This window comes from Maniola jurtina, chromosome 15, assembly GCF_905333055.1.
Source record: "Maniola jurtina chromosome 15, ilManJurt1.1, whole genome shotgun sequence".
Classification (NCBI taxonomy): domain Eukaryota; kingdom Metazoa; phylum Arthropoda; class Insecta; order Lepidoptera; family Nymphalidae; genus Maniola; species Maniola jurtina.
The window spans coordinates 6,150,021-6,162,527 of record NC_060043.1 but is presented as its reverse complement, the minus strand read 5'-3'; the positions used below and the strand labels follow the sequence as shown (position 1 = coordinate 6,162,527).

Sequence of the window (12,507 nt, the reverse complement as noted above, 5' to 3'; positions counted from 1 at the left end):
AACTTAGAAACTAAGGCTGCGAACTCAGTAGAGCGCACTTTGACTTTGATCAGTCTTAAGACACTGTTAAAACGAGATAGCGTTATATCGCTGGCATAAATCTGTCTCGTTTTAACTGAAACTTAAGTCTAAGCAAAGTCAAAGTGCTGTTTATAGATTTCAACCTGAGAAAGGATTTCTGGAAATTTCACCAATCAATTTTTTTGCCAAAGTGGATATTGGTGTATGAAAGATTGTATAAAAGTCCATTATTTTTAAATATCCATGAAAATTAGCATTTGGGATTTCGATTAAAAATGAAAAACCTGTTTGTTACCTTTGGTATAAGACTAATGCTGCCTGGTTGAGATGGTCTGAACATTAGTGTATTATTTGTCGCAGGTACACAGCGACTTCGTGGCGGCCGCGACGCGCGGCGCCATGGCGGTGGTGGACGGCAACGTGATGGCCATCAACCCGGGCGAGGAGCCCAAGATGCAGATGTTCATATGGAACAACATATTCTTCTCGCTCGGCTTCGACGTGCGCGACCATTACAAAGACCTTGGTGGTGATGCTGCAGCTTTCGTTGCGCCGGTAAGTATCAGAATACAAATTGTTATTTCAGATCTGATCTGACGAAGTTCTTTTTTGTATGCTAGATTTTTAAGTCAGAAGTTGATTGGATCCTTACTGAACAGGACACAAAGTTTCTGCTGAAGATAAATCAGCTGACTTGATTACTGAGCAGCTTTTTTATAAGATTCGGCAATTCATAAAATTATTCCTCGATTGGATTACTGAATTCAATTCTTTATATTGCTCATTGACGAATCTTGAGCAACTAAATTAATAGGTCTTGTAGTGGTCTCATCAAGTGTCAGAAAGTCGATAATCCGAAATACTTTTGTGTTTCCTTGTGCACGAAAGGCCAGCAGTTTGTTGAATGATATAGAATGAAATTGGAATATCTGTAATAACGTAACATAGGCTGGCTGCATAATATCATAATTGTGTGTCAGAAAACTATCCCACTCACTCTGTGAATATTAGAATACGTCCGATCTGGTAACATTCTGACAGTCTAGGGCGTGTCTGCAGAGTCAATTACAAAATGTATGAATATAGTGTTGTATCTGAATTTTTTCTAACAATTCTTTTCAATTTCTGGAGCACTTAGGCAGCTAAGTGCCCCAAGTGTGGTAGTTAGACCAGCCACAGAAGTGTAAGTGGCTGGTGTAAGTGAAATAAAGACGATTAGCTTTCTTTTGAAAATCAATTCTTAGGGAATTTGAACCAAGACTTATTTGTATATCAGTCACACATGAATAAATTGTTATAAACTACTCTTTTAATTTTGTTCTATAGCGGAATGACCTGCAAGGTGTGCGCGTGTACAGCGCTGTGGACACACCGGGGCTGCATACGTTGGGCACTGTAGTGGTGGACTACAGGGGATATCGCGTGACTGCGCAGTCAATTATACCCGGCATCCTTGAAAAGGAACAGGAACAGAGCGTCGTTTATGGAAGTATTGACTTTGGGACCACTGTACTTTCGCATCCTAAGTATATGGAACTGGTAAGTTGTATAATTTTTCTTTACAATCCAGCCCTAATTAGTAATTTTCTAAAACTTATGTCCAAGTGTTTCTAAAACTATTGTCCATGTAAGTTTGCTAAGTTGGCACTTATGTGTGCTAGCCACATTTTTGTTGATCTCACATTAGACATGATGTTAGTAGCTCGCGTTTCCGTTTGATTCCCAGTTAAGCAAAGCCGGCCAACAGTTAAAGATAATGCCACACTCAGTGATCAGCGCGAACGGCGAGACTGTCGAATTGTGCTCTAGTGTGGAATGCAAAGGCATCATAGGAAATGACGGCCGCCATTACATTCTTGACCTGCTGCGCACGTTTCCACCTGATGTGAACTTCCTGCAGTGTGAGTATGTCTTGTAGTATGATGTTAACACTGTGCCGTCTGTGAGATAGCCAAACTTGAGCGTGTAAAATAATAGGATTTCCAAAAAAAGGCGGTTACTGATAATAAATCACCGTGGGGGTGTCTGGCACCTCAGATATTCGCCATTGAGGTTTGTGTCTGAATTTGAAATCTGTAGAGCGCTCTTTGACTTTGCTTAGACTTAAGTTTCAGTTAAAACGAGACAGATTTATGCCAGCGGTATAACGCTGTCTCGTTTTAACGGTGTCTTAAGTCTAAGCAAAGTCCAAGTGTGCTGGTCTACCTGTTCGAGGTGTTGCACTGTTTGCTGTACAAGACAATATTGCCTACACCATGTACCTATAATAATATGATACCTCGAATAAATATTTTTCTATTCTATTTCTAAATATAGTTTTTTTTTCAGTGGAAGATGACGATTTAAGAGAGGATATAAAATCAATGGGCTTCCCAATTATACATAAGCACAAATTGTGTTGCCTTAGACAAGAATTAGTTGATAGTTTTGTTGAGTAAGTATTTACTAACCACTCATTTTAAGTGCTGGGTATTGTTTATGCTTTAGAAATCAGTAACTACAAAAATAAGTTTGTGTGCAAACATTTTTATCATATGTTTTGTTTTAAGCTACGGAACCCTTGGTGGGCGAGTCTGATTCGTACTTGGCCAGATTTTTTTCTCTATACAACAAACAACTAGGTTTATGAGATTATTTTGTTTTAGGGCACGTTACTTTATGTTTATACGTTATGCTGCGTTCCACTTACAACAGTTAAGTGCAAAGCGTCAGCGAAAGACATCGGAACAGAAGTCGATTGAAGTTAATAAGGATAATGATAAGAAAGAGGCTGCAAAAGAGACTGAAAAGGAAAATAAGAGAGATAGCAAGAGTCAGGATAAGGAAACTAAAAGAGATAGCAAGAGTCAGGAGAAGGAAACTAAGAGAGATAGCAAGAGTCAGGAGAAGGAAACTAAGGGAGATAGCAAGAGTCACGACAAGGATAAGAAACAAAAGAAAGAGGAAAAGAAAGAAAAGCTAGACATGGCCAAAAAGGATGAATCAAAAGATGCAGAGAAAACAGAGAAGGTAGAAATTAAGGTAAAGGATGATGAAATGTTGCTCAATGAAAACTATTCGGAAATCGATACAGACGTTGCCAAAAAAATTGTTGAGAGCATAACAGATTCAATATGTAGCGGAGACAAACAGGAAAATGATTGTAAGTAAAGAATATTTTTGATTTAAAAAAATTTATAACTTTTGTGCATGTAGCTTTCATGGTCGAAACTAAAACGTATTTCAATGTGTAACAACTGGCGTTGTTAAGCTAAATTATACTAGCACTATAGCCATTTAATAGTTTTACCTGAAGTTTCCGAGAGTTTCGAAAATGGGTAACTTTATAGATTACGACATGCTTTCGAATATTTAGTGACGAACTCATATGTGACGATCCGATTCAGTATTATACGGTTAAAACATTAACAAATAATAATTGCGGCAGCGAGATATTGATGATAAAGTGCACATTTTCATCGTGATATAAGTTCTACCTCTATCTAAAATAAATAAAAATAAAATCTTTCTCCATGCCACCTCTTTTTATTGGTATTTTTTATGTACCACATACGTGTCCAATTAAACATTATTCAAGATAGTTGTATTTATTCTGAGAGAGTGTCTGTTACATTGCATCTCATGATCGGAAATGGTTTTCTAGCTGGAGAGCGTTCTCGAGCGGTAGTAGCGGCTGCAGCGCGAGCGGTGGCTTCGCTGAAGGAGTCGGAGTTCGACGTGCGCTTCAACCCCGACGTGTACTCCGCGGGCATCAAGCACGCGGCCACGCCCGAGCAGCTCGCCAAGCAGCGCCATCTGGTGAAGGAGGCAGCTGCGTTCCTGCTCACCACACAGATCCCCGCCTTTGTGAGTGTACTTGTAGTTTACCCCGACCGACATTTTCTGATAATAATATGTGGTAGGCTTGAAATCATTTATACTCGTCAGGTCCGCGAATGTCTCGAGCACACGTCGGCGCCGATGGACGGTGCGGGGCTGACGGAGGCGCTGCACGCGCGCGGCATCAACGTGCGCTACCTGGGCCGCGTGTGCGCCGCGCTGCGGCCGCACGCCAGCCTGGCCTACCTGCACAGCATCGCCACGGCCGAGCTGCTGTTGCGCGCTGCCAAGCACGTGTACACCGCCTACCTGCAGGTATGCTAATCGTCAGGTTTGACCAGACTCGGTACTCGAACCCGACTTCGCGATCCGCCAGGTAGCCAGTAACCAGTACGTAGCCAGCCACTAGACCTAAGAGACATTCGTGGGTCTCGGTGATAACCGGTACACAATAATAATTTGTCGTCAGGGTTGCGAGGCCATGTGCACGAGCGCGGCGGTGTCGCACTTCCTAAACTGCTTCCTGGGCGCGTGCCCGACGCCCGTGGCCAGTGCGGCTGAGGCGCCAGCACGCGCGCCGCGTGCCCGCGGCCGCCGCGCCAAGAAGACGCACCACGCCGCGCCCGCCTCGCCGCCGCCCTCGCCCGACTGGCAGAACCTCACGCCCAGGACGCTCTTCGCGCAGATCAAACAGGAGCTCAAGGTTAGTTCACACGCGCACGTATATAAGTTTTGGATTCACTTTCTCTCTGCGTCGTATTCCTCATTGCCTAGGATCGGAACCCCTTTCCATTAATCCCATAATGGTGGGAGTTTTCTTGGTATAATAATGCAGAAGGTTGCCAGATCCTCCCACATAAAATTCGACTATATTTGATCAATATTGCTTAAAAATTGCAATCAATTGTCAGCCAAATAGTAAAAGCATTACAAAATTTAACTAAATCAGTTCTAATTTCCCTAGTCCAAATGGGCCTTATTAATTTGTTTTTTTTCTATCATTTTGGATTTTAAACTTACACTCATCAACATCACAGTTTTTTTATCAAGCTCTTTCATTCTTTCAGGCCTACTGGGGATATGAACTAAATTTTGAAAGTATGGATGTAGTTATAGAGAAACATAATCTACAAAAAATATCACTGCTTAGGTAAGTCTACTGAGGTAATTTTATGTAGAACTTATTAGACTACATCTACCTAGTTGAACTAACTATTGGTGCCATAAGAAAGCTCAGGGTCACAGATGGAGAGACCTATGCTTGGATTTCTTCTACGTGATCCAATCAGAAATGAGGTCAGAATGAGATCAATAGGAGAACCAGAGTAACTAACATAGCTAAACAGGTTGTGAAGCTGAAGTGGCAATAGACTGCACATGATTCGAAAAAACCGTAGATGTTGGGGTCCCAAGGTGCTAGAACCTCGCAGCGCAGCAGAAAGACCCCACTAGGTGGACAGACAATATCCAACGACTCGTTGGGAGCCGCTGGATTCAAGCGGCGCTAGACCTATGTCCAGCAGTAGACTTCTATCGGTTGATAATGATTATGATCAGTTGAACTATATTATGTCTGAATCTTTATTGTAAGGTTATTTTTAAAAAGTTGATTTGAGTTGTCAAAAATAATATAAAATTATTAATTTAGCTGATGAAGGTAGTTTGGTAAAATCGATATTTGGCTCATTCGATGTCATACAATCTGTTACTAGGAGGCCAACAAGATTGAACTTGCATAAATACGGGTGTTTTGAAGGTTTTAGTTCAGTCTCCTTCTGAGATTCGGAGCGATATCGCATATTTTCGGTATTTGGATTGTGAACTGAATAATTAGATGTTGTGATAGCAATCACGCTCTAATTAAATTATTTATTTTGGCATTAGTTTGTTTAGATTAAAACTCTCGGATAACCTTACACATTAAACTTGTGTTTTTTTGTGTTGGTTTTGGAGAGGACATTCCAATAATTCGATAAAAATATTTAAATAATACCTGCTTTTCCGAGTGACGCCAATAATATAAACCATCAACTTTTTTCACAGGTCATTTTCATTAAAAGTAGGCTTGCAAGTGCTGCTGCGAGAGTATGACTTTGATAATAAGAACAAAACCACATTCTCTTCCACTGACATCATGAACATTTTCCCAGTCGTTAAACATATCAATCCAAGGGTAAGTCAAATACTATATCAGATGTGAAAATTGTTTCAACTTTTGTACAGATGTACTACATGACGCCAGCGACTTATTCTGCTTGGATTTAAGTTGAAAGATCCAATGGGAAGTATGATTTTCCGGGTTAAAAGTAGCCACTCGCTAGATCTTAATTCTTGCAAACAATTACATCGATCCATGGCTTCGTTTTTGCGTAATTGAAGGACCAACCAACAAACATGCACACTTTCACATTTGTAATATTATGTAGTGGTTTTAATTTTAATTTAGTAATAAGTAGGTAGGTGTAGGTCGTTTGGTAATAAAAAAATATCTATCCACAGGAGATTAATTTCTTAAATTATACCACCCGCAAGCTATTTACCGCGACTTATTAAAATCTGTTTCATAAAGCAATCTGATAAGATTCAATTTTGAATACACATAAGGTAGCGTAATTAGAAACTTGCTATAGCGGCAGACTATCATTTTTTAAATTCAATTTATTTCACGCTTTGCCTTCCAAAATAGAAAACAATAGCAATAGGTTAATCAATCGCAAATAACAATATCAAGTAAAACTCAAGTTATGAAAATTAAGTGAATATCTTTTTAGGCATCAGACGCTTACAATTTCTACACAACCGGCCAAAACAAAATCCAAGCGGGCGCTGTCTCCGAAGGCCACGAGCTAATAGCGGAGGCGTTGAATCTGCTGAACAATGTGTACGGGGCTATGCATGGGGAGATTGCGCAGTGCCTTCGCATGGTGGCGCGCCTGTGCTACGTCACCGGCGAGCACCGCGACGCCATGGCGTACCAGCAGAAGGCTGTGCTCATGTCCGAGAGAGTCAACGGCATCGACCACCCCTATACTATTACGGAATATGTGAGTATATTATATTGTATTGGTAGCTCCATAATTGCACACTTATAAAAGTGTATGCGAATTTACTACTTCATTAATCTGATGAAACGGTCGAAATTAAAATTTTCGAACTTTATATATTTACAACTCAATTAGGACTTCGTCTGTGCTGGCGTTTGCTGGCGCGCGTGCGGTGCTTTTCGGAGTGTTTTTTTTTTTTTTTGTTAAAAGTGGCCGGTTTTTGTGTTTCACTGGTGTTTTTTGGTGGTGGAACTGGGAAGCGCTCTAAAGGGGTGCCGGCACAGACGAAGTCCATACTTATATAGTTTACCTAACTTGTAGGTAAATACCTACAAACTTGACATTGGCTAATCTTTGTAAAGCCAGACGAGAGAAAAAAAAACTCAATTTTGATTTACACTAACTGAAGTTTCGTGCTTAAAATTGATATAATATTAAAAATATATATGTTATAGTATGTACCTATTAGAATGTAAGTTTATGTATACCTTACCTATGTATAGTTGCATTGCGCGACTCCCCGTCTTACAGTTCTCTAAGTTCTTAAGTATGGGTTGTCTGGAAGAGATCACTTTAATCTTCCTTTGTTTTTAAGTCTATCCTGCATTTTATTCTTTGTTACTGAGCAATAAAGATATTCAAATAAATATAAATAAAATAAAAATAGTAAGTAATTTATTGTGTTTTTTTCAGTCTCATTTGGCGCTATATTGCTTCGCGAACGGCCAAGTGAGCACCGCATTGAAGCTGTTGTACCGCGCGCGCTACCTTGCTCTGCTCGTTTGTGGTGAAAACCACCCCGAAATGGCGCTGTTAGATGTAAGTTAAGATTTCTGCTTCTTTTACAAATATTTGTAACAGTTTTTTTACTAAGTGTACCTATTTCTTTGTATACAGTCTACACTGGCATTTTACACCGTTGAAGTTAATAAAGAAAAAAAAACAAGCTTTTCCGTACTGCGTTTATCCTATTATTTATTGTTCTACATTCAAAACTAAACAAGACATCGATTTGTCTCTTTATACCTAACCTGGCGATACCCGGCAATGTGCTACTACGCTAAAAAAGAAATACATTTTGTTTCTTCTTCGTATTATCTTGATCTATCTTCGTATTGCCTTTCTAATGAAACTGGTTTGGGGCATATCGGTTAGTTTTAATATTCGACCATCTAGTTCAATGGCTCATAATACATTGTCGATGATTTGCTGGTTAACAGAGCAACATCGCCCTGATCCTGCACGCGGTGGGCGAGTACGAGCTGTCGCTGCGCTTCGCGGAGCGCGCGCTGAGCGTGACGGGCGCCACGCACGGCGCGCGCTCGCTGAAGGCGGCCGTGGCGCGGCACCTGCTGGCGCGCACGCTATCCTGCCTCGGCGACTTCCGCGCCGCGCTGCAGCACGAGAAGGAGACCTACTCCATATACAAACAACTGGTGAGCGACTTGCTGCTTTAACTCAGCCCGTTCATACTCTCCTGTCGCTTAAGAGTATCTCGTATGAAATGGCTCATTTTAGTCCCTTGTTGAGCAATTATGTATGTATGTACTGTATTGCACCACAAAACACAAATGAAAGGTTACACTGTCACAACTGCTACTACTGAAATCTACTATTTATTGATAACAAAACAGCTGTTACTTTCATCAATTACATTATCATTTACGTGCCGCGGATCGCCGCGCCCGTAATTGCTACTACGGCTCTGAGGCGAAATTTGGGCCTCTGAGCCGGATTATCGAAATACATTTCATTATTTTCAAAGCACACGTGTCTATTTCCAGTTGGGTGAGAAGCATGAGAAGACACGCGAGTCGTCGGAGTGCCTGCGCCACCTGACGCAACAGGCGGTGGTGCTGCAGAAGCGGCTGACGGAGGCGTACGCGCGCGGACACCCGCACCCCGCGCCGCTGCACATTCAGCCGCCCGCCATGGCCTCCGTCATCGACATGCTCAATCTCATCAACGGCATCCTCTTCGTGCAGATCAGGTACGTCGTCAAGCGTGAGACGCATCCTTTAGGCGTCGGCAGGGCGTGCGCGGCGCGTCTTACGGTTATTCCGTTCATGGAGAATCGGATGGCGGCGCCTAAAGACGCATTTTCATTTGGCGACGCTACGCTACGCACAACGCCCCGCTTAATACTCCGCGTTTCCCTAAACTTACGCGAATGGCGTAATCAACAATAGCAAAGAAGCTCTTAAAGTGAACCAACCAGTTATTTACATAGGTTTTATAGCTCTATTTGTGGCTAAAGACGAAAACGGTCGAGACATCTGTCAAGTAGATAATTTAAATCATACATAATATTCTAAGAGATTCATAAACGCATAACTATAGGAGCCATAGCGCTAAATACTTCTATTTCATTTACAGCCCCCAGGACATAGAGCAGTTCAAAGCAGAAATAGAGAAGAGGCAGCTCAAAGACTTACCCATACCGGGGTTAGCGGAAGCGAGCGTCAAGGAGAAAAACGAGAGCACGAGCGGGGACGAGACCGCGGCCGTCGTCAAGGAGCTTAAAGACTCGCTGAACGGCGCCGAGAGTTGAAACGCGCCCCGTCGCCCCGGACCGAGCGCGGGACTTTCCCGCGCTCCGAATCGTTAACGATTAGTATCGATCGATCATATTGTTCCTTATTATCGAGGTATGCCGTAGTGAATAGTGTGCTAAGGTTTGATGTAGATTTTTTGTTAGTCAAATTTTTGAGAATATTATTTCGATCAAATATCTATTAAGAGTTATTTTATGAATCGCGATGTGCAATAGTTTCGCGCGCGTGCATCGCTCGCGTCGGGCGGTCGGGAGGTCGGCGGTCGACGGTCGGGCGCGGCCCGGACACCCAGAGTAGTAGCCTGAGTATAAGATTTTATATCTCACAAACATTGATATAATTTGAACGTCGAAACACTTAACACGAAACATTAAAGCGAAATGGAACTTAACTGCCTTGTTTTAAAGCTCAAGTTCGTACATATATATCTAGCCAGCGCTACAAGCGGAAATCTGGTGAAATTAAAATCAGTGGTACTGAATTTCAAACTTTAAATCAATTCGAATTCAATGAACGTTTGTGAGATATAAACTCTTATACTAAGCACACTGAGTAGTGCAATTTCGTAGTGATAGTAGCAATAAGTTTTGGTTGTGAGCCCGACACCAACGCGTCGCTGGATTATGGTACTGGTGCTACTGCCATCTTGTCCTTTCCTTGTGTAATGGTTTCATGAATTAATTATTATTATTGTTGTTGCTGAGTATTATTTTAATGTTTTTTTTTTTTAAATAATGTGGGATTATATTGATGAATTACCAATTTTATCTATTTGTATTGCGATTGAAATGTAACAAGAAAACGTGTCAAATTATTTTTTTACCGATTCGATAAGATCGTTCGGTTTATACATGAGTCTATAATATGCACCTATGGATAGAGCAGTCCTAATACCTACTTGAAGCAAATACCTCTGTATCGCTATCCCACTTATTAGGAGTCACCTCTCGCTCTAATTTGTTAGCCGAAGTGGGATGGGATAGCAGAATAAATAGGTATTTGCTTCAAGAAGATATTAGCAGCGCCTGCTCCACCTATATTATAATGGGTTTATGCCGTCGCTGCACATGAAAATTCCGCGAAAAAATGTGGAAATTCACAAGTTTTCAAGAGGCTCTGTTGTTAAATTTTTTGGAAAAATATGCTTTACTTTTAGATCAAAATCACAGAGCTAAAAAGATTATCTCTTGAATTAGCACACATGCTAAAGAACGGGTTCCTACTGCACACACGCCTTTTAAAACCAAACAAAACGACATCAAAAACGAAAATCTTAAAAAAATACATAGCGGATTTTGCATGCGCAGCGAAAATATACGAGTTCGACGTGCGGGGACGCTCGACTTTAAATCACTGAAAAAAAAAACTGCCTTAAAATATTTTTCTTGTCTTAATTCTGATTTTAGTATTGTTAGTGCCATATATGTAGTAAAATTAAGTTGTTTTTATAAAACAATTCTGTTAGTCTGTGATATGCGGTGTTTATCTTCGAGCTACTTGCCTTGTCGTCTATGCTAACAGAGTGTGCGAAAGCTTTACCTAAACAAAATAATCACAAATTAAATATTCCCATTTATTAACGTAATAAAAGTGTTATGTCTGTATGTTTGTTAGAAATATTACTACTTCTAAAGACAATTTCTGTTTGCAGTTTGTGAGTGTTACTCTAAACACTAAAAAACTTTAAATGAACTTTTCACATTTCTAATCAGGTATCTAGAATGGTTTTGAATGATTAAGAATCTTTAATCTTTACAATTCGAAGCCATACTAAATAATGTGTTATTGTTATACAGAAGAGATGAAATTCGGAAAAGTTTGTGTATAAAAGGTACTTACATAAAATTGAAAAATGTCGATTGGCAGGCATCTGATAGTTGACAAAAATTTTTTAATCGTCCATTACATTAAATTGTATAAATATTCATATAAATTGTCTTTCGACAATATTATTACAGTCATCTAAACGCTATCATGTTATGTACAAGTACACATATTATGTGGTGAAATATATTACTAAGGTATGTAGTACGGAAATATACCCATTAATTCTAAGATATTATGCAGTTTGATCATTGATGGTTATTGGTTGTAAACATTGCCACTTCGACTAACGGGCGAAATTAATTTAACTAACCATCAATCTATCTTTAATTTGTCAATAAGTTACTTGGCAACGTTATTATTTGTTAAAAAAAATCATACAATCCACACTAATATCATAAAAGCGAAAGTGTCTTTCTGTCTGGTAGCTTTCCACGGCCTAGATTTTGGCGAAATTTTGACGAATTTCTGTTTGCATCACGGACGAGACGAACATAGGTTACGTTTTATATCCTGAAAAATCGAAGAGTTGCTACAGGATTTTTAAAGACCTAAATTCATGTAGATAAAGTTGTGTGCACCATCTAGTTGATAAATAACAACGTTGCTAAGTAACCTATTGACAGATTACAGATAGGATTGATATTATTATTAATTTCGACCGTAGATCACTCAATACATTAACAGACTCGCAAAAAATAGTGAAAGCGGTATGAGGTACTTTCCGTTCACTGTATCATTTGGCAGGTAGGTCTTCTGGCAAAAGTAAAAAAAAAAAGGTTATATATTCACAAAGAATTTAAATGTGTTCATGGACAATTTGTTTTACTTAAATCACTTGCAGTGTTGCATATAAGTGTTATATCGTGTACAATGATACGAAACCTTCCGTGTGCGAGTCCAACTCGCACTTGGCCGGTATTTAATATAAATCACAAGTCTGTTAATGATTAGGGATCTAAAAACGTTGCAATTGTAGTCGATAGGATAAAAATTGCGTAGGTGTTTGACTACCCGCAAAGCCAATGTTGAATTGTATCGTTGTTTGCTAATTTTAGTGTGTGCGTAATTTCGGGCATCATTACTCTTAATGTTAATTAAATTATAAGGGATTCGTTCGATGAAGTACGTGCCTAAACATACAATAATGGTGTTGTTGTTACATTTCTCTAACAATATGACGATCATGTAAATACGGCGCTGTTCGTAGTATACTAATATAATTCGTTTTTAAATAAACCTTG

The 12,507-nt window shown here is 40.0% G+C and overlaps 1 protein-coding gene across 1 annotated transcript in view; it reads left to right on the top strand.

Moving 5' to 3' along the window:
- LOC123872481 (clustered mitochondria protein homolog) overlaps positions 1 to 12,502 on the top strand; it is a 30,419-nt gene extending 17,917 nt beyond the window's left edge. The window contains exons 10-24 of the mRNA XM_045916770.1: positions 382 to 576; positions 1,348 to 1,560; positions 1,748 to 1,922; positions 2,350 to 2,455; positions 2,667 to 3,163; positions 3,665 to 3,867; positions 3,949 to 4,155; positions 4,310 to 4,543; positions 4,908 to 4,990; positions 5,884 to 6,013; positions 6,612 to 6,884; positions 7,578 to 7,703; positions 8,105 to 8,320; positions 8,669 to 8,874; positions 9,261 to 12,502. Coding sequence (XP_045772726.1) covers positions 382 to 576; positions 1,348 to 1,560; positions 1,748 to 1,922; positions 2,350 to 2,455; positions 2,667 to 3,163; positions 3,665 to 3,867; positions 3,949 to 4,155; positions 4,310 to 4,543; positions 4,908 to 4,990; positions 5,884 to 6,013; positions 6,612 to 6,884; positions 7,578 to 7,703; positions 8,105 to 8,320; positions 8,669 to 8,874; positions 9,261 to 9,435 — 3,039 coding nt within the window. The 3' untranslated portion in view covers positions 9,436 to 12,502. The remainder of the gene's footprint in view (positions 1 to 381; positions 577 to 1,347; positions 1,561 to 1,747; positions 1,923 to 2,349; positions 2,456 to 2,666; positions 3,164 to 3,664; positions 3,868 to 3,948; positions 4,156 to 4,309; positions 4,544 to 4,907; positions 4,991 to 5,883; positions 6,014 to 6,611; positions 6,885 to 7,577; positions 7,704 to 8,104; positions 8,321 to 8,668; positions 8,875 to 9,260) is intronic.
- Positions 12,503 to 12,507: the final 5 nt, after the last annotated feature.